The 19,744-nt window shown below is 39.3% G+C and overlaps 1 protein-coding gene across 1 annotated transcript in view; it reads right to left on the reverse strand.

The window, feature by feature from the left end:
• LOC129006187 (putative inactive neutral ceramidase B) overlaps positions 1–19,250 on the reverse strand; it is a 66,663-nt gene extending 47,413 nt beyond the window's left edge. Inside the window, exons 1-7 of the mRNA XM_054435602.2 lie at positions 19,129–19,250; positions 16,218–16,346; positions 12,931–13,181; positions 10,909–11,058; positions 4,595–4,771; positions 3,134–3,261; positions 1,893–1,970 (exon numbers count right to left, since the gene is read on the reverse strand). Of these exons, the coding sequence (XP_054291577.1) occupies positions 1,893–1,970; positions 3,134–3,261; positions 4,595–4,771; positions 10,909–11,058; positions 12,931–13,181; positions 16,218–16,344 (911 nt within the window). The 5' untranslated portion in view covers positions 16,345–16,346; positions 19,129–19,250. The remainder of the gene's footprint in view (positions 1–1,892; positions 1,971–3,133; positions 3,262–4,594; positions 4,772–10,908; positions 11,059–12,930; positions 13,182–16,217; positions 16,347–19,128) is intronic.
• Positions 19,251–19,744: the final 494 nt, after the last annotated feature.

Below are 19,744 nucleotides of genomic sequence, written 5' to 3' on the forward strand. Positions count from 1 at the left end.
GACTCCATGAGAAATCCCATGACTCCTTGAAGGTCCAGCTCAAATGTCATTTTCTCTTGGAAGCCTTCCACAGTGCTCTCAGGAAAAACTCAGGGCTACCTCCTCCAAACTCCCACAGCATTATTTACGCCCATGTGATAGCACTGCTGGTCATCTGATTCATGTTATGGTTACTTGTCTATATATTTGTCTCTGTCTCCTGCCCCAATCACCCCACCAGCTTGTGAGACCCTTAAAGATAGAAACCTTGCCTTATTCATCATAACATACCTCACTCACACAGTTACATGCCTGACATTTAGAAAGTGTGCTGAGTTAAATGCTATGGGGCAACTAATCAAGAGATAAATTTGTTGTAATAGAAGAATAAGTCCTATTATGTCAGCCCATATAGCAAATTTTATTAGGGAGTTTTTAGTGACTTCACTTTTAACACAAAAGAGGAACTCAAATGCTAAGAATTTCAAGCATTCTAATATGCTAGTAATGGAATTATTTAGAAGAGGTAGAATATGTTTTCTATTCCTTTTTAGCTAAAATGATTAAACTTTTTTCTATGTCAGGCACAGAACTAGAGTTTTGTATGCATTATCTCATTTAATCCTATGAGAGATAGGATTAAATTGTATGCATTATATCATTTAATCCAGACAACCCTATGGGGTATTATTATTCCCATTTTCAAATAGGATAGTTAAGGTTTAAGTGGATTAAGTTACTTTCTCCAGGCCACAGGGTTAGTAAGTGGCAGAGGGCTGGGACTTGAAGCCAAGACAACCTTACTTCAAGACCTGAACTTTTTATTACCATGTTGTTCTCCACCTAGTTTTAGGGCCAACTCTGGTGTGTGAACTGTGAATCATAGTTTTTAATGTTTTTCTTCACCACTTTGTCAATTTTACTGCAAGTTTTATTCACATAGCATCTTTCACTTAGATATTTTATAATTCTATTTGGCAGACCCTTTATCATCTTTCTAATCATTCTTATCAACATTTTAAATACTTACTTTATCCCATGGTATGCACAAAAATGCTTAGGGATGAGAAAAGGAAGACAGAGTAGTCACAGAACTTGTCTAAAGTCACACTGCTAATAAGGACAACAGCCCAGAGTGAACCCAAGCCATTTGACTCTAGCACCCAGCGCTATCTGGTACTTCCCTAAGGCATGTCTGCATCATTTGCAAGTCCATAGGTCAAAGAGTCTGGAACCAAGTTACCCACCCAGTCAATTCCAGAGTCAGGCCAGTTGCAGTAACCAAAATCACATATGAACGCAAATGCCTTATTTTCAAGAAAACAAAATCCATGTGTTTTCCTAAATGCTGTCACTCCCAGATAATTGTGCTAAAAGCTGGCCCCAGCTGTAATTTTCCCTCACTTGCTTCTTTTAGGTGTTCTCAATTCTATTTTATCTCTACTTGGCATTGTCCTGCATTGGACTTAATCCTTTTAGGGAAACACAGGTAAATAATCTCAATGCCATAATCACTTTCCTGGTTGGTCAGATTGTTTTTTCATTTTATTAGGAGATAACTGTTTACCATCATGGAAGTTCCACATATGAGATCTTGATAACATAATAAGCGTTAATGTTTACTGAGTTTTTATATCATATGTGAGATGCTGTGCCAAGCTCTTCACCAAGATTCCTCATTTATCTTCCCTGTATTAAATCTGTTTTGCAAGTGCAGAACTAAGCCCTGAGAGACTGAGAACCCTGTACAAGGCCCATGGCTGGACCCCAGTTGTGTCTGACTCCAGAGCCTGGACTCTTAGCCACACAACTTACTCTCAGTGTGTGCTGGTACTATTCTGGTCTCTTTTCCCTTCTCTTTAATTAAGAAAAGCTACCCAGACAGAATTATTTTTAAAAAGGAAATACAGTACCTGATAAGGCCCAAGTCGCCTCCATTCAAATCTACCATTTTCAAGACTATCATTTCCTTGTCTGTATTTGAAGAATACCTAGTCAGTAAAACAGAAAAGCACAGTCAGTTCTGTGTTAGAGCCTGACCCTCATGTAAGATGAACAGTAGCAGCTGACACAAAAACAAAAATGACTCTCAGTAAGTGAGATGTCTTGACAAGCAGTAGTTCTGTGAACTGCATCCAGTACCTCATTTATCAGCTAAGGAAAGGGTATGCAATTGCGATCAAAGTTTCGGGGACTAGGTCAAGCAACTGGAGCTGAAATACACATATTTTTATATAACATACAATATTATATAACATATATGTATTTCTTACAAAAGGGATTTATTTGTCTTTGAAATTTCTACTCATATCAATTTTTAATGAAATCTCTTTAAAAGAGCAGGGAATTTGCAAAATCAAAAGCATTCAAGACCTGCAACTTAAGTGTTCTTTTATGTCCTCTCAAGGGAAATCAGATTAAATTTTCTAAAAATCATCTCCTTTGAAAGCTATTGAAAAATATGCAGAAAAATGTTAAATGTCAAGTGGTCAAGTTCAAACTGTGATATTATTTTACAGTGGTACAGTAACCAAGCACTTCTCTTCTGTCACAAACCTGGTTCATCACTTAAAAAAAGACAAAAAGGCAAAATAATCCTCTCCCTTAGTTTTTCCATTCAAATATGTGGGTTTATTTCTTACTCTTCTGTCCATATTCTTTATCCTTTTATTTTCTCTGTCTTGCCACACTCTCATGGACTAAGATGATTTATTCTGGATAACACATAATAAAAGAGCTATTCATTAATTTAATAAATATGCATTGTGCACATTTTTATCTCCATTTTACTGATGAAGAAGCTGAGTGACAATAAATTAAGATAAGTAAATCACTAAAGGTCACATAACTAGAAAGCAATAAAACTAAGCTGAGACCACAGTTGTTCCTGATTTCAAAGCCCAGAGTCCTTCAAACATCCACACTGGCTCCCATAATCAACAAAGTGGAAAGATACATTAATAAATTGGTGTTTGTTTCTACATTCACTTTTTGTTTCTGCTTGTTTTAGATTATAAAGATGTTTTTAAGATATTATAGCTGTAATACTCTCTTGGGACCTCACCATATTCATCAAGTAACAACCCTGTACTTAGATTTTGTTGCTGTTCCCTAAAGGGAATGAAACAATTTCATTTTGACGATTCCTCCTCACCTTGCTCTCTCTGACTGTGGATTTTGAAGGTAAGAATAGGGACTTCTGTTGATCTGCACACCATCCACATTTCCTTTATTGATGAAGATTTTGCCTGGTTTCATATTTGTGTGTGCTATGTCAATGCTCTGAAGGTTAAAAAAGAGGGGGATGTTATAAGCTTAGAAATCCTGGTGGGGATAATAACTTAGTCAATATAAACTGAAGAGCCCTGTGAACAATTTCCTTTGTCTCTAATGTGTCCACATTATGGGATAAAAGCTGGAGAACAACATCGCTGTTGCCAATCTGGAGGTAAACAGAAATGGCTTTCAAGGTTGAGATAAAGGAAATGCTGTGTTATATGGAAGCACAGGACTGATTAATGCCTGAGCTCACAAAAAGTCTCATCTCTTGCTCTCTCAGGATTGCTAAATGAGGCTCAGTTTGTCACTTCAGATAGCCAAAATGGGAGACTTGACTCCTACAACACTAATACAAGTTTTGCTAACATGTAACTGCTTCCACCTCCCTACCTTTGCCATTCTACCACCAAGGCAGAGTTGTTCAAACTTTTTTGACTGTGAACTACAGTGAGAGATACATTTTTCATCATAACTTAATACACATCAACATATGCATCCCAAAACAAAAGTCCACAAAGCAAACTATACCGACTGTGTGTCATACAGTATATCTTACAATCTATTTTTTAGCGTTTTTAATGTAATGTTTTTTGCAATCCATGAAATTGATTTCATAAGCCTTTAATACATTGCAAGCCTCAGTTTGCAAAACATCAATGTAAAGCAATTTCTGCCTATGCCAGCTGGATCTCTGAATTTTGGGGGTGACATTGTGAGAAAAAATAGAGAATAAGCCTGGAATACAATAAAATGAAGCAAAACATTAGCAAGGATCCTATGCAACAAAATAATAAGCTGAAAGACAGAAAAGAGAGGAGTATAAGCTACTGAAACCAGAAACAGGAGAGGAGTTTCAGGGTATTTGTCAGGAGCACCACGGAGGTCTGTATCTATGGTAGAGAACTTGAAAAATTGGGATGTGTGTTTATAAGTTGGATTCTCTTTGTACTTTGGGAAATATTTTAAAATTTTAGAATTATTTGTAATTACTTTTGGCTCCTTCATGGGTTTCTCTTTGTGTGACTTTGTGCAAAGAACAGGCCATGTAGTGCCCTCTATAAAGAACCCCAAACCAAAATGTTTTCTGTCTGTTTAAATAACTACATTGGGCTTACTCCCATAGAAGCCTTCTTTTCCAATCATCCGTGCCTCATCCCTAAAAGCCCATAGCTCAGAACAAGAAGCTAAGATAGAGTCAGGGAGGAGAAAGAATGGTACATGCTAATACTATGCTCAGACCCAAATCCTATAGTGACTCTTCATATCACATCCAATCACTCCTAAAATACCTATAAGCGATGGTAAAGAACAGCTGCCTCTGGGGCTCTTTGCCTACCTTCAAGATACCAGTGACCATGTGCTGAAAAGTTTGATTGCTAAATCCTTCACTGGCAATTACAAACACGGTATACTGGAAATATCCTGCAGGACCTGAATGAGTGTGAGTGCCACTCAGGATGACATTATCTCTTCTGTACAGGGAGCCATATTTACTCTGAAGTCTGTTCAGGACCTTCAAGAAAAAAAGTAATTGAACTAAGAAGAGGGATAACATAGGAGCTCAACATGAGAAAAGGCTTTGATGAGTTCAATCACTGATCCATACCAATAACATCTGTATTAGTCCATTCTCATGCTGCTAATAAAGACATACCTAAGACTGGGTAATTTATAATGGAAAGAGGTTTAATTGACTCACAGTTCAGCATGACTGGGGAGGCCTCAGGAAACTTATAAACATGGCAGAAGGGGAAGCGAATATGTCCTTCTTCACATGATGGCAGGAGGGAGAAGTGCAGAGTGAAAGGGGGGGAAAGCCCCTTATAAAACCATCAGATCTTGTGAGAACTCACTGTCATGAGAACAGCAGCATGGGGGTACCCACCCTCATGATTCAATTACCTCCCATGGGGTCCCTCCCACGACACATGGGGATTATGGTAACTAAAACTCAAGATGAGATTTGGGCAGGGACACAGCCAAACTATATTAACATCCCTTTCAAATGGCCCCTTACTGTATGTTTGAGGATATTATCATAGTAATAACAACAAAATAATAACAATACCTAACATTTTATAGATTCTTGCTATAAGCAAACACAATGCTAGGTATGTTATATACAGTATGTATTTAAAAATCTTTATTACAATTTCAAGAGCTACACAGGTATTGTTAAGCCCATTTTTAGCTGAGAACATTGAACTATACAAAAATTAAATAATTTGCCTATTGATCTAATAAGTAGCAGTGCCAGACTCCAGACCCTCGTCTAACTAGAGAACCAGTACTCTTATTCATTCATCATTCAACAGGTGCTCTAAGCAAAAGAATATATGAGGTTCCTGTCTTGAAGATATTTTTTTTCTAATGAAAGACAAAGACAGTAAGCAAGCAAATAAATATTAAATATTATATCATAGAGTGATAAATGCTATGAAGAAAAACATTGTTGCATAAGGAAAAAGAAAGTAGTGGGTGTTAGTGAGGAAAGATCTTCTAAAGAGTGGCTGTCTTTTAGCAGAGGCTTAGATGAAGAAAGCAAGCCGGCTGTGCAATATCTGGGGGAAAAGCAACTCAGGCATAGTGAGCAGAAACTGCAAAGGTTTTAAGCTACTCTAGTACCTCATTTCCCAAATGAAGAATTCAGTATGCCTTGAAATGAACTCTTAGACTTGTTGGTCTAGGGGATGCCATCCACTATGATGCAAGCACACCCTAATAATCCTGTGGAGAAGCCTAAGTGGATAGGAAGCATCCTGTCAGCACTAACTTGCTAGCCATCTGAGTGAGCAACCTTAGAAGTAATTTCTTCCGCCTTGGTCAAGCCATCAGACAACTGCGGCCCTAGCCAGCATCTGAGTGCCACATCATGACACAGAAGTGATTATATATGACTTGTTCTAAAACAAGTCAGAATCATCTAACCAAGCCACTCTGGGAATCCTGACACATAGAAACCTTGAACAACATTTATTATTGTTGTTTTAAGCCACTAAGTTTTTAGGCGATTTGTTGTACAGCAATAGACAACTAATACAAAGAGACTCCGTAAATGTTTAGTGGATGAGTCGATCAATGAACATCCAAATGCACAACTAATGTCTTCATATGGTGCATACACATCAAGAAAACACCAGAGAGAATACTGGTGATGTTGCCAAGTATCTGTTGCTGATTATGCTTTAATAAGCTGCAATCTAAAGTTTGGTATCATTGTGGCTTTTTTGTGAAAGATAATTAAAAAATGATCCATCAGTTTGTAACACAAAGATAAATGCTTGAAGGGATGGGTACCCCATTTTCCATTATGTGATTATTAGGCATTGCATGCCTGTATCAAAACATCTCATGTACCCCATAACTACATGTACCATGTACACACAAACATTAATTAAAGAAAAGAAAAGATCCAGCAAAAGTGTCAAACCCAAAGCAATTGTTAGCAATGTTTACCTTGAGTATGGCATAGACACTTTGATAAGCTGTCTCTCTGGAACATGCAGTAAAATTAAAAGCCCTCATTTGTATTGTTCACCAATTTCTGTGGTGTAAAAACTTCCTGTCCTGCCTCACTGCACAGAGATCTTCCATAATCTTCATTCTGTGCTGGAAATTTCATCTATCTTAAAGCCGAGACTGAGAACCTACGTAGAAGCAGGCGTTATAAATAATCTTAATGGCACTTATTTAGCTACATTTATTTTTCACACCTTCCTTTGGGTTAATTTGGGAAAACTAAGTGGGTTCATTTAACAGCCTTCCCACTGGGTCTCAGATTGCACAGGGATGTAAAAATAGGAGGAGATAGATAAATGGTGCCTACTATTGACTTAATAACATCTACAAACCAACACATTAAACTCCTCCCCACTCTACCCGCCAAAGTCTACCTTTCGGTTCTTTTGTTTCTGCTAATGACCATACTATTTCGCAATTAGAGTCATCTCATTTTTCAGGAAAGCAGTATAGTATAGTAGAAATGAGCATGAATTCTGACACCAAGATGCTTAAGTTTGAATCCCAGCTCTGATAGTTCCTATCTGTACAACCTTGGATAAGTTACTTGGCCCTCTGCAAACTTGGTTTCTCAATCTGTCAAATGACATAATAATAATACCTCCCTCATAGAGTCATTTGGAGGAGTAAGTACATTAATCCATACAAGGCATTGACAAGAGTTCCAGACTCAGCATGAATATTATGTTAAGTATTGGCTTTTGTGTCTATTCATCTCCAAATCTCACTCACATTTAATTTCTTTTTTTTTTTTTTTTGAGTCAGAGTCTCACTCCATCACCTAGGCTGGAGTGCAGTGGAGTGATCTTGGCTCACTGCAACCTCCACCTCACAGGTTCAAGTGATTCTCCTGCCTCGGTCTCCCAAGTGGCTGGGACTACAGGCGCCTGCCAGTGTGCAACTGATTTTTGTATTTTTAGTAGAGACAGAGTTTCACCATGTTTGCCAGGCTGGTCTCGAACTCCTGACCTCAAGTGATCCACCCACCTCAGCTTCCCAAAGTGCTGGGATTACAGACGTGAGCCACTACCCCCGGCCGACTCACATTTAATTTCCTATCCCACCACCACGTAGTCTCACTGCCATCACATTGATTTAAGATCTTTGTGCCAGCCTCATGTGATAAAGGGGGAAATTGTTAGGCAAAGTTATAAAAAATAAAAACACTTCCAGCAACTCCAGCTTCCCCTTCTTGTTCCTTCAGCCTTTTAACATCTTGCAAAACTCCCCTGGGTGAAATCCCTCTGTTTGAAATACCTAGTATGATGATTACTATTTTCTTAACTGGACCCTCACCAATAGAGCCTCAGTATCACTTTAAAGAATCTGCTAATTTTTGTCCTCACTTCTAGTTCCACTCCATTCCAATCCATATCAAACATCTCTACCTGCTTAATCATCCTAAAACAAAATGGTGTTTACATCACTCCGCCACTCAGAAGATTTCTCAGAGTCCATATCACCCACAGAATTAAAAACAAGCTGGCATCTCAGGCCCTCTGCAATTATGATAAACATATCTTCCAGATACATCTCCAACTACATGCCTCCATATGTCCTAATAGATCTCCTCTGTTCCCTCATAAAAGAGTCTACATCCCTCCTTTGTGCTTCTCTGTGTTCATTCTGTTTCTTCCATCAGATTTCTCTCCCTTCCCATCCTAACCATTTAAAATTCTGCTCACTCAAGTGTCATTTCCACCATGAAAATGTTTTCCTAATTTGCATTCCTGAACCCCTATTGGTGATCTTAAAATACCATATGTACACAAAGTCTCAGATATTTTGCCCTTCAAGAAGTAAAGCTCACTTTTTCACCACTGAGTGTGGGCTGGACTTAGTGACTTGCTTAATGAATAGAACAGGGTGAAAGTAATGGTGTATAACTTCTAAACCTGGGTCATACAATGCACTGTAACTTCCTCCTTGCTTGTTCTCTTGGGTCACTCACTCTGAGGGAATCTAGCTGCTGTGTCATAAGGATAGGAAGAGTGAGGAACTGAGGCCTTTGGTCAACAGCCACACGAACAAACCATCTTGGAAGTGGACCTTCAAGCCTGGGTTAAGCTTTCAGATGACTCACCCTTTGCCATCAACTTGATTGCCATAGAACCTAAACCAGAGCCACCTAGCCAAGACAGAATTCCTGACCCATAGATCATGTGAAATCATAAATGTTTGTTGTTTTAAGCCACTATAGTTTGGGGTAATTTCCTACCCAGTAATAGACAATTACTATCCCACTGTACCTTCCTTTGGTTAATTATAGCTAACTGTATATTTCTGTATATCTCCATATTTCATAGTCCTTCCTTCTATCCACCAACTAGATAATGACCTCATAAGGGAGATGAATTGTGACTTATTTAGTTGTGCATCCCCTGAAGTGACACTAGCAAGGTACCTTACAAAAAGCAAGTGGTCAATGCATTTTTCCTTCTAAGAGTATAGAATAACGTCACTTTTAAGAATGTATCTGCTATAAAGACACTTGCGCACATATGTTTATTGTGGCTCTATTCACAATAGCAAGGACTTGGAACCAACCCAAATGTCCATCCATGATAGACTGGATAAAGAAAATGTGGCACATATACACCATGGAATACTATGCAGCCATAAAAAAGGGTGAGTTCATGTCCTTCGCAGGGACGTGGATGAAGCTGGAAACCATCATTCTCAGCAAACTAACACAAGAACAGAACACCAAACACCACATTTTCGCACTCTTAAGTGGGAGTTGGACAATGAGAACACATGGACACAGGGAGGAGAACATCACACACTGGGGCCTGTCGGTGGGTGGAGGGCTAGGGGAGGGATAGCATTAGGAGAAACACCTAATGTAAATGATGGGTTGATGGGTCCAGCAAACCACCATGGCATGTGTATACCTATGTAACAAAACTCCACGTTCTGCACATGTACCCCAGAACTTAAAGTATAATAAAAAATAAAAAAAAAGAATGTGGACTCTGGAATTTACCATACCTGTGTTTAGAATCCAGCTCTACCATTTGCTAACTGTGTGAAATTTGGAAATTTACCTACCTTCTCTAAGGCTCAGTTTTCTTATCCAGAAAATGGAAATAACAACAAAGCCACCTCACTGTTTTGTGGTTAAGTGCAGGAGTGGGGAAAACACTTAATCCCCTGTTCCTCATGTGGGGATGCTTCCCACATGTGATGGGGGAGGCTTCCACTCTCCTCCCTAAGAGGGAGCAATGTTAAAATGATGCTTTTAGGCCATCTCATTATCCCTCTCACTGGCCCCTTCACACAGCAGGAGAAAAGTGTTTAATAGGTGAGGCTAGTAGAACCTGACATTGCATGATGGACATTTATGGTCATTGTTCTGGTCAATGCTCCAGCCGCTCCTCTTTCTCACATTCATGAATATGTTAGCAGACTTTAACAGAACACATTCTCTCTTAGTGACCTGATCCCATGCAGAAAATGTAACTGGGTCAGGGCTTAGAAATTGCCTTAGAAAGATAGAACTGGAAGTTCTATCGTTCACTTGCTTGGTTGGTTGCTTGCTCGTTTTCTCTCTTTCTCTCTCTCTCTCTCTCTCTCTGTCTCCTCCTCTTCCTTTTGTATGGATTTGACAATTTCAAATTCATACAAAAATAAACAGAATACTATAATGAATCCCTATGTGCCTATTACCCAGCTTCTATAACAACGAATTCACGGTCAACCTCATTTCAATGTTGTGTTTTAATTCACATCCGATGCCTCACATGTATTCTCAATTGTCTGAGAACTTGAGGAAGCGCTTAGTGATTAATTGGTGCTCTCCCAACTTCTAACAAGGAGGATTAAATAAGGGAATATATATATAAAAGTCACCTGGCACATTATAATCTTTCAACAAAAACATTAGCATTAATAATGATGATGAGTCACCAGCAGAATTGAAAGCAAATTTTGACCAAGATAACTTAGACTGAAATAGTGAGGATCATTCTCCTTGTAAGATTATCTGCTATATTGCCAGGAGTGTATAATATTGAAGATAGTAGAATTTCACTGAATGAGAAACCAAGAGGAATTAGTTCCTGTCACATTCATCCACTTTTCCTTAAACCATATCATTTTTTCATTCATTTCTCCTCTCAAATCACTTACCTCCAGCCTGAGCCTTTGGGATACCATGCCTATGTCGATGCTGACAAACACTGTTCGATTGGACCCGTCAGGTTCTGCCATGATGAAAGCACGACTGTATAGCCTGGTGAGGATGCCCTGTGCATTCTGGCCGGATTTGCCATAGCCCATCTAAAGAGGAAGAGACAATCAGAGCTGCTCTGTCTCACTCCCCTGCTACTAGAAACCAGGCACAAACAGACAATATAGGCGACTGCAGAAAGACAAAGAAAAACATCCACAGGACATGGTGGCTCTGAGTGAGAGAATATATGTTTTCAAAAATTAAAAAGAAAAAGGAACAAGGAAGCCAAAAAATATCATAAAGGAGGCTTGAATCTTCGGTGTAGAAAAATGCAAAGGCAAAGAATCAATCAGGTTGGCAGAAGCTGTTCCCTGGCTTATGGGCAGGAGGGAGCTGGTGAGGCTTTGGAAATTCTATTACTAACACTAGCACAGGAGATCTTTCTGGCCTTTCTGGTTTTGGCAATGGCTCTTTTTCTCCTGCCTGTCTAAGGTACTACAGGAAAAAATATTTCCTCTACCTCCATCCCACATTGCCCAGGAACATTTTAAAGATTGAAGGCTTTCTCATGTTGGTTGTTTAGTGTATGATTTTGTTTTCTGAAGAAAATGGTATATTTATAATTAAGTATTCTTCACAGAGGGTACCTCGCCCTGGCTTCTACCATAGTATCATTCCTGTCGTGGGTGAAACTGGCTGGTAAATTCCTTTACCGCCCATGACATGGGGCGGTAAAGAAATTTACCAAGACAGTCATAGGTAAAGAAAGGCAGATTTTTTAGGCAAAGTATGAAAATATGTTGCAAGGGTTCAACAGGGAGCACAGCAGAGAAGGGGCTGTCTGCAGAGAAGCAGGGACTGGAGGAAGTTTTATAGGGTCATGCTGGAACGGGGCACATGCAGAACGACGTTGTGCTGCTGGGGCTACATGCGGAGTGAGGTATTTGGGAACAAGATGTTGTGGCAGCAGGTTGTCTATGATTAGCCATCTCTCAGAACAATTGTTCTCCTCAGCCCTGGGACCCCTGACTTATCAGGACTCTACAACTCCCTAAGCCAAATCAGATCACATATACCTATCCCAAGCCACTTCTCTCACCATGTCATAAAATTTACCCATAAAACTACACCCAGGTCTTTAGAATGCCCCCTCTACTGTTTGCATTACCCCTCCTGGAGTGTTTATTTAGGGTTCACATTCCAGGATCACTTTTCAGAACACACAGTCGAGAATCATACCTGGAATGTAAAGATTACTTGGAGGGAGGGAGTGAATCCCATTAGACAACTTCATGCTCTGGTTTCCTAGGGAAGCACTGACATAAATGGGTATTTCCATCACACAGCCAAGACTAGCAGTCAATAGGGCCACACCTGACACATAGAAGTTTTATTTGCTTTCACAGTATTGGTCCAACCTAGGTTTCCAGTTTTAGCTAGAGTTACCTTTATTTTTTAAGTAAGAGATTTGAATCTTCAACTCTTTAATCTGGGGATTTGGGGGCTTCTTTTAAAAAACTGCAAGATAAGACAGCCCTGAGCCCCCATTTCTTACATGGCAACAATCAGCTAGATCCATATACTTTCTTTGTGCTTTTTTTTTCCTCAAAGTTCCCACCATTTCCTACTACCTCCCACCCCCAAACTGAGGATTCAGTAGATATTTCTTATGTTACATTGGCTTGGTGATGTCATTTATGGTACCTGCTCACCCCCTGTAATATTTGAGTTTGCCATCTCTGCCACTTCTGCTCATAAAAAAAAAAAAAGGCCAATGGATTTTATAGGGGAGTTGTGATTGAATAAAAGTTTTCCTCTTCCTTCTAGTATGAAATTCATAGTGCTAGACAGTAGCAAGGTCAATTAAAAAGCTAGAAGAAGATAATGATGATGTTGTAATAATCAGAAATGAATGCAGGTTGTAAACTAATAAAATTACTTGTTTCACAGTCTCCTTAAGGAGCCCATTGTCTACTTGCCAAATTGATATCTGCTACTTGTCCTGTGCAGTCAGCTCGTCCAACACCAATATGGTAGCCACTGAAGTTCTGAAATAGAGGAGGCTCTGGTGTTGAAGTCACTGGAGAAGTTTGAGTGGCTGTGGAGCTCTGGGTGGCTGTGGAGTGCTGGGTGGCTGTGGAGCTCTGGGTGGCTGTGGAGCTCTGGGTGGCTGTGGAGCCCTGGGTGGCTGGAGAGCTTTGGGTGGTTGAAAAAAAATGGCCTCCTAAATCTAAAACAGAATAAGAGATTTGAGAAACAACATTTCAGCCCTCTTATTTGTCAACATCAATTAGAATACAATATATAGGCTCAGGTTCATAAGGAAAACTCTTTATATATTTTCTTATACATAAAAATATATAGAGAGAAACGTCTCAAGAACCTGTTTAAAAATCATAATCCTAAACAGGATGAGAGATGTTTCAGACTAACAATCAAGGCATCTGTCAAATATCCTTTAACTCCTCATCACGAGCCATTCCTTGTCAAACTCACTGCCTTCACTCAACACCCTGCTCTTCTTTTCCAGCTAAACTAAACAGATGCCAGGTTTACTAAATCCAACATCTGGGGACTGGTTTCTTCCATTTTTTCTATCCAGACTCCTCGCTCCTTTCCTCTCCACCTACCAAACTCCACCACCTGCTTCAGAGTTAGTCCGTTTCCATCACACCTAGATCTGACTCAACTCCTCACCTGCAGGATGCCACCCCGCTGGCTCTACCTTGGCTCTGATCCTCTTTGACCTTCTAAAGACTTATTTTTAATGCAACCTAGATCACTGTATACATGTGGATATAATTTCATCTTAATTATTCTAGTATTTATATATTCATATCTATATGTGTATGTATTTATACACATATATTCTATATTAGTGTATGCATATATATTTATTATACACACGCATACAAATATCAAGGGAAGCAGAATGACATATAGGATTTTTGTGGGAAGACAGATGCAGAAACAAACTGCCTGGGTTTGAAACCTGAATCTGCCACTTACTAAGTGATCAAATCGCTTAACCTATTTCACCCCAATGTTCTCATCTATAAAATGGAGATTATAATAAGATCCTGCTTCCTGGGGCTGTTTTGAACAATAACTATGTTCACTAATATTATAAACTTGGAACAATGGCTACTATGTAGCTTTGATTTTCTTTACCTATTTAGACATGTTATATATTCATCATTTTGTTTATTTTCCTTCCTCAGACAATAGTCAGGAGTTGCCAAGGCATCAAATATCAGTGTCACAAAGCATTTGTGGTCAGAAAGTACTTAGGCAAGAAATTTATAGCTGATTCCTTCTGAAATCCTGCAAATTCAGAGCTCAAAAAACTTAGAGATCACCTAACATAATCTCCTCAGTTTTGCAGATGAGAAAACTGAAAATCAGAAAAGTGACTTAACCAATAGTTAATGGAGAGCATGTGATGAATCTGGTATGCAATCCAGATCCTCAAACTCAGGATCCAATGCTCTTTCGACCAAATTCTAGGTGGAGTTAGAATCCATGTCTTCTCATTCCCAAGCCAAGATTTTCTTGAAGACATCAAATATTGCAAGGAGTGGAGCAGGCACCTTCGCTATTGCTTCACTGCTACCAGCACAGGAATGTCATGCCAACTAAAGCCAAACTTAACACATAGCCAAGGGTAAGTTATTTGCAATCTCAGGGTCTCCATTTCCCCAAGTGTAAAATGAAACTAATGTAAACAGTAGGACTAGCATCCACCCTTATAGGATTTTTGTGAGAATTAGATGAGAAAATATTCTAGAATCCTCACTATAGTGCTCAACATAGAAACCATTTAACAAACAGTAACTACTGCTATAAGAATAGTTACTATAATTATTAATAACCTCCCTGAGTCTCAGCCTCCTGATTTCCTAATTTTAAGAGCTAAAACTGAATAATTCTTTTTCTTTTTCTTTTTTTTTTTTAAATGGAGTCTCACTCTGTCACCCAGACTGGAGTGCAGTGGTGTGATCTCAGCTCACTGCAACCTCTGACCCCTGGGTTCAAGCAATTCTCCTGCCTTGCCTCAGCCTCCCAAGTAGCTGGGATTACAGGAGTACACCACCACAACCAGCTATTTTTTTTTTTTTTTTTTTTTTAGCAGAGACAGTGTTTTGCCACGTTGGCCAGGCTGGTCTCAAACTCTTGACCTCAAGTGATCTGCCCACCTTGGCCCCCCAAAGTGCTGGGATTATAGGCGTGAGCCACCGGGTCCAGCCAAAACTGAATAATTCTTAATGATCCTTTCACTTCTATCAGTCTATGACCCTGCTGTGCCTACTGCTGGATCAGAGGATCTCTGATCCTCTGTATTTGCCAGGGATTCAAAGCCCTGGGACATGGTAGAGAATGTGCAGGAAAAGAGACAGGCTACAAAAGGGAAAACTGAGGTAGAAAATACCATCTTCTCCATTTGACCTAAGGCCAGCCCTGTTTTTACTTTGGTCAGAGCTTCCATCTTTACCTGTCTTCTCTACTTATTTAACAGTTATGTAACCTAACACTGACTGGAACAGAGGTTCCACCAAGACCCACTGCCAATCTTTGTGTAAATGTAGCTTACATTGTTCTCAAAAACTTTGTTTCCAACATTTTAAAAAATCATGAGATATCTAAAAATTCCAATTTCCAGCTTCTCTGGAAAACTCAGGAGATCTGAGATCATGTGTTCTCTCTACAACAAACAGCTGCCACCTGGGAGAGGCTGTAGGCCTTCTTCACAAGAATTGCACCTGTCTCCTCCTTGGTCCACCTCCTCACTCCACCTCATCTGCAAAACTTGATTAGCCCTTGTAAGGATTTACGTTTGAGACCCCTTTCTCTAAAGCTCTTCACAGACTAATTGACATTCATTCAGTGAGTCTTTCATTCTCCTTTTGCCCCCAGGAGAAAATGATGTCTACAAGGAGGCAAATTGAAATATTGGAGGCTCAGGGTAAAAGCTGCCATTACTAGACCTTGACAAATCTTGAGCTGTGCTTAGATCAATGGAAAAGCTAATGGCAAACAAGTACATGTCAGAATGCCTGTCAGCTGGCTACTGGGGACAAAGGTAAACTTGATAAAAACTGCTATCAATGCAGAATGGGCAATTAATGCAAAGGGAGACGGCTATTCTAGGCTGCTTAAGTACACGTAGAACTATCAACAGACACCGTTTTTCTCTTTGGTGTCCACAGTAATCAAGAAGTTTCATACAGGCCTAAAAATTGCATCTAAGAGAGCCCATGACACTTGCCTTTGTGGTTTTCAATGGTCCCACTGGTGATAAACAAGAGGCTGAGAAGGGCCACTGTGATGGCACTCATCATTACAAGGAGGAAAATCAGGAATGTCTCCAAGTTAGAGAAGGTGCGTTTGGCCATTTCTTCTCAGGTACAGCAGAGATGGAAGAAGAAATACCGAAGAGGAAGAAATCACAAATTAAAATGCAAATGTTTTAAGCCAACCAAGGTTAAGATATCTTAGCTCTTTCATATTAATAGACTATACCAAGGATGACAAGTACAGAGCACTTACCACTCATTCCATAGACCAAGCCCATGGCAGACAAGACCAATCAATTACAGCATTCTTTTTGAAAAGCTTGAATGTGGTTTCCTAATCTTTCTCAACACAACACTCCTCCTGGCAGCAACCATTCATGATTTAGCATTGACCACTAATCTCAACTGAGCTAAAATCTATTTGCATTCCTCAGCCATATCACACTGCTTTCATTTATGGTGATGATGCTGTTTATGGATCTGCACATGGGTCTGGGCTGAGAGTGCCTCTGTTAAGGATGCAATCATACTTCTTATATTTGGGAGAAGGCTGGCTGGGGTTAGGACAGTACTCTGTGGTCATGGACTTAGTAGAATTATCTTGTTCACCTGGAGGTGAAACCCTTAACTTTGGCCTTTACACTCTATGTTTTAACTTTCAATTACTATCTGGTGAGAAATGGGCATGGAAAAGGGAATTAGTACCTCTGGTCTGAAGGCAGGCATTACAAAAAACATCCCCCTTCAGTGATCAGAAGGATCCCAAACATTTTGCAAACCCTGTATCAAAGGATGAGAATTTAAAATGTTCCTATGTTCTACAAAAGTATCAAATGTCATTACAGATTCCTTAAGATGTTTTAAGGGAGGGAGAATTAATCATTACTCAGAGGAACTCTACAAGTTAAAACCCCATATAATGTAATAGAAAGAAATATAATAATGGTGGTTAAAAATTTAGTTCTGAAATCTGACTCCAGCAGTCAAATTTCATTTCTGCCACTTACTGGGTGACTTTGGGAAATCTTCCCCCAATACTGAACATCAGCTTCACCATCTATAAATAGGAATATGATTATGATCATCTTATCTCAAAGTTCTTATAAAACCTATCTCATAAATTTCTTATAAAAATAAGATGAGATGAAGCAACAGTACTTCTTTTGTTCAATAAATGCTCAAACTGGTAGCATTTATTAATAGATTCCAAAGCAGCAAAGAGTCTGTGCTCTTCCCTGTCCTTTAAGGGAATTTACAGGAGGCTAGTGTTAAAGGATGATTGAAATCACAGGTGGGACATTCAGAGCCCATTTTCTTAACCTGTGCTTTAGGAAGCCTGAGAGGTGAAATGGTATTGGAATCCCAGGATTTGCCCCCAAAATAGGGTATTTGTGGCTAAGATGCTGCTACCCCCAAGAGTTAAAAAATGGCAACAATATAGATGTATTTAGTACAGTCAATTTTTTATTCAATTTGACTTAGGTAACAAGATATAAAAAAAAATAGCATTTAGAGTTATAAAGAGTTTACATTTACAATCCTGAAATTTCAAATTATCTCTTAAAATAATTCATAAAATATGGTGACACTGAGCCAGCATTCCCATGTGCCAAGAGTTTCCTAAAACTTAGTGCTGTTGTTCTCTTTAGATGGGGGATATATTCTTTAACCTGCCAATCTCTACCCAGCAGGCCTTATTTATCTAAGTTACTACCTGTTTTGTGCAAGCATTTGATTTTGCAATTCCTGGGCTAGAGGTGAAAGATCAGTCTAACAGCAGACACTTCAGAGGGTAGGCTGAACTGGGAGTGGGCAAAGAGACTGGAACATCTTCCCAAATTTTCTGGTTATTGGGAAGCTTTCCTCATCCACTTATCGCCACCATAATCCCCTTAACCACCAGCAGCAGGGACAACTTCAAATGTGGAGCAAAACAAATCAGATCTGTGACTTATGACCAACTTCTATTGTCAGTTCCCAGGAGTCGGGAAACACATCTAAGATATGCCTCTGAACTCTAAGGATCTACAGAGAATTACTACTCATTAACAGCTGTTTCACCAGCAAACTTCAAACCCAGTATCTCTAGTTTTTGCTCAGAGCTTTGATTCTCTAAGCCTTCCTACTAGCCAAGATGACTGACAGCTGGACCTCCCAACCCCAGAGCATGGACAGGCAGATTGTGTATGTAAATGTGGTCATGTGTTAGAAGCCTGTGTATCAAACAGAGAGGGTACAAAATAATACTTCTTTTTTGTTTCTAGTTTTGCATTGGTGAGCTGATGACATTTTATACCACTCAACAATGGCACTTGATTTAATATTAGTGTTTCCACCTATTACATGGACTTGAATGATCTACCTCATGTGTTTCGCCATTCTGTTTAGCTGCCAGAATTGTTGCCAACACAGTAACATTCTTTTTTAACCACTTTAGCTGACTTGACCACCACCTTTAAGGAAATTAAAACTTGGGTTAGTGCTATTTATTTCTCATTGGTGATTAAAATCTGAATTTGAATGTTAAAGCAGATGCCTTCCCTGCCTTTAGAATGCAAACACTCCTTGATAGAGCTAAGCCAATAATTATATCTTAAAGGACTCTAGATTTTATAATGGTTCACACTTAATCTGTAATAATCCTGAAAACTCGATAATGAGGCTCTAATGGCACAACAGCAAGCCATTTGCCACATCTTCACATAATGGGGTCCCTGTTTTTCAAGGAGAGAGTAAAGGTAACAATTTGGCAAAAGAGGGTTCCAAAGTTCCAAATCTATGCGATAAATTGAAGCTTTAGGGTCTCTTCAAGATCTCTGAGAGAATAGGATAATTCAAGAGCCCTCCTTCCCTCCTTCCCCAAGAAAACATAGCCATCCTTACCTGATTCTAGTACTCAAAAGGGGTTTTGCATCCCAGTGAAGCAAATGGCCATCCAGAATCCTGTCCCCTTTCCCCTTGCACGTTGCTGGGCTTATACCTCTCAGCACTTTCTGAAACCTACTGAGAAAAATTTTCAGTCAAGTCCAGGAGTGTTAGAGCTCTCATTAGCATACCTTTGTGGGCTTGGTACAAGTATGAGATTAAAGAGTATTGATAACAAAAGGCTTATACATGAACTCTCTCTTAGGGCAGACTGTTATCAGAGGTAGAAGTTGCAGAAGGCCTGCTGGACTGAAGGTCATTTGACTTTTTCTGTAACTTTTCCAGCATGGCAAGTTCTGTGCAAAGCTTATAACCTGAATCACACACACAAAAAAAAAAAAAAAAAAAAAAGCACCTACTTCATTTACCACTGATCGTTCTACAGCAGAGAGAGTAGTAATATATGCTGGACACCAATGTGGGCTGTGGGTAGCAATGGGCAATATTTCCACCAATATCAGAACAGAAAACTAATCTTAATTTTTATGAGTGCGCATAAAAAGAATGAAAAATTTTAGATTTACTAAATGTGAGTGGTAAATAATACAGCAAGACTGCTATGCAACTATTAAAA

Source organism: Pongo pygmaeus, chromosome 8 (assembly GCF_028885625.2).
Source record: "Pongo pygmaeus isolate AG05252 chromosome 8, NHGRI_mPonPyg2-v2.0_pri, whole genome shotgun sequence".
Classification (NCBI taxonomy): domain Eukaryota; kingdom Metazoa; phylum Chordata; class Mammalia; order Primates; family Hominidae; genus Pongo; species Pongo pygmaeus.